This window comes from Penaeus japonicus, unplaced genomic scaffold (assembly GCF_977035675.1).
Source record: "Penaeus japonicus unplaced genomic scaffold, GWHDUDI00000001_assembly GWHDUDI00000013, whole genome shotgun sequence".
Classification (NCBI taxonomy): Eukaryota; Metazoa; Arthropoda; class Malacostraca; order Decapoda; family Penaeidae; genus Penaeus; species Penaeus japonicus.
The window spans coordinates 9,812,547-9,815,046 of NW_028234415.1; the positions used below are offsets into that span (position 1 = coordinate 9,812,547).

The window sequence follows — 2,500 nt, forward strand, 5'->3', positions numbered from 1 at the left end:
TTTCGTAAATAAAAGTCATTCTCCAATATTCATTTATCATCGAGGCATTGATGCACAGGTTGTTGATGAGAGAAGGCAACATCGACATTGTTGTTGTGCGAATCATTATGGTAATGAACTTTCTAATCATCAAATTTTAACAACCATAGACAACTTACCATCAATAACACCAACCGAGTGCATCTACGCTTCGATAAAAAAGGAGTATAGCAACAGGCTGTTTCTATTTTATACATTTAGCCCTCTCTTTTACTTCTAAAATACCTATCTCATCTCTTTTCACCGACATATTCACAAAACTGCTAAAGAGAAATACCAACAAGATGAAACATCGCTTTAATTAAAGACACCACAAGTCAAAACACGAAGGATTAGGTGACACATGAGAACCCTAAACCCTCACGCTAAGAAAAAAAAATACAGATGGCATGAGGGGAAGACTTCCTTGTTCTACCCTTCGCCGAGGACACCCTCAGCAGAGGAGGGAGAACCTCGAACCTTCGAACCTTAGAACCTCATACTCGGTCCCTTCGAAACCCAAGGGTTCTCGTTCTCTTGTTGAAAACGTTGGTGAAAATTTGGGGGAAGAAAATATTGGCATTAAAGCATATATTTTTTTTCCGCACGTCATTTGGCAAATGGGAAGAAATTCTAAATTTGGTGCAGAGTAAAAATCAAGACGAAACGGACGAGAAACAGAGTTTTCTTTTCACACCACAAGAATATTTGGCTTTGTTCAATTACAATTCCCTTTTTTTTAGACTTCACCCTCCTGGAGGTGAGGAAGAGAAGATTCTTGAGAATAAAGAAGGGCGACGAGAGAGATGATGATAAGGAGGAAAAGCATAAATAAGAACTGATAAAAAATAACAGAAAGAAAAACAAAAAAGGGGGAAAGGAGTCTCACCTCACCAACACTACTTTGTTATGAGATCAATCTTGCAAAAAAAACGCTCATACTCTGCAACCTCCCCGGTTTCCACTTGCAACATCACAATAGGAAACCCGGGGAAGCTCGCGTCGCCGCGTGCTTTCCACCAAGAGAGGGTCAAGAGAACGTGAAGGGGGCGGAAGGGGAGAGGGGGCGAAAGCACACACTGCCTTTTCAAACCGCTTTCGTTCCTTTCGAAAGGGAAACTGGCCAAAGCTCGAACAGAGAGGTTACTCTGTCCATGCTCCCTCCCCTCTGCCCTCCTCTCCTCCTCCTGCGCACTCCCTCAACACCCTCCCCGCTCTTACATTATCTCCCGGCTTTCCACTCCCCCACACTCCCTCCCCACTCGCCCCGCCCCCCCCCCATTCCCCCCACACTCGCCCCATCCCCCCACACTCCCTCCCCACACTCCCTCCTCCCGGTGCCAGGACCCTTGATGGCTCTCCGTGTCCTCGAGGGCTCGCTATAGCTCCTCCTTGGGGGGCGAAGGGCGGGCCGGACTCAAGGTCACCACACGGGACGAGGAGGTGGCAGACAGCTCGTCCTTGGAGTCCTGCTTGGAGCCAGGATCTGGGTCTACGAGGGTGATCCTTGACTTCACCCTGGAGAATTAAGATCGAAATTAAAATCCTATTTACTTGTTTTTTTTCAGCTTCTTTTGAAAGGAGATGGTTGATTTTGAATTACCTCTTCTAAATTAGATTCTAACTTTAACAACATAAAATGGAAGTTATGGTTTAGCTTTTACTTATGACATCTAATTCTTCTTAATTAGTTGTTTACATGCTTTGGAAATAGTCTCACACTTCTGGGCTGTGTGACCATGAATTATATATATATATATATATATATATATATATATACATATATATATATATATATATATATATATATATATATATATATATATATATATATATATATTCTCAAAGAAGATGATGTAACTTAACAAATCTAGGAAGTATACTAACACACACACACACACACACACACACACACACACACACATACACACACACACACACACACACACAGCTTAATCTACAGCCTACACTCACCCTTTCATTGAGGCACTAACGGTGACCTGGTCGTGGCATCTGAGGGCGAAGGCGAGGTCACCCGGAAAGATCAGGTCATCGTCGTGCTGCACCACCACGGTGTTCACGTGGGCGCCGAGTTCGCTGTCCTGTGGGTGCCGAATACACACATATCAGAAAAGTGAAAACTAGAAACTCGAATAAATTAAATAGATAGATAGTGATAGTGCACACATCAGAAAAGGGAAAACTAGTTCCTCAAATAAATAAGATAGAGATAAAATAGATAGTGCACACATCAGAAAAGTGAAAACTAGTTCTTCAAATGAATTAAATAGATAGATAGTGATAGTGATAGATAGTTCCTCGGGTGGAAGTATCTATCAGCTACGTTAACGATACTCAAACTATACATTTAGACACAAAAGATCCCCGACGAAGAAACTAGTTCCTCAAATAAATAAATAAAATAGATAGATAGTGATAGACAGTTCCTCGGGAGGAAGTATACACTTGGACACAAAAGATC

At 42.2% G+C, this 2,500-nt stretch overlaps 1 protein-coding gene across 1 annotated transcript in view; it reads right to left on the reverse strand.

Moving 5' to 3' along the window:
- Nucleotides 1–1,320: 1,320 nt before the first annotated feature.
- Nucleotides 1,321–2,500, reverse strand: part of LOC122244656 (uncharacterized) — a 7,683-nt gene continuing 6,503 nt past the window's right edge. Inside the window, exons 3-4 of the mRNA XM_043002617.2 lie at nt 1,993–2,120; nt 1,321–1,536 (exon numbers count right to left, since the gene is read on the reverse strand). Of these exons, the coding sequence (XP_042858551.1) occupies nt 1,398–1,536; nt 1,993–2,120 (267 nt within the window). The 3' untranslated portion in view covers nt 1,321–1,397. The remainder of the gene's footprint in view (nt 1,537–1,992; nt 2,121–2,500) is intronic.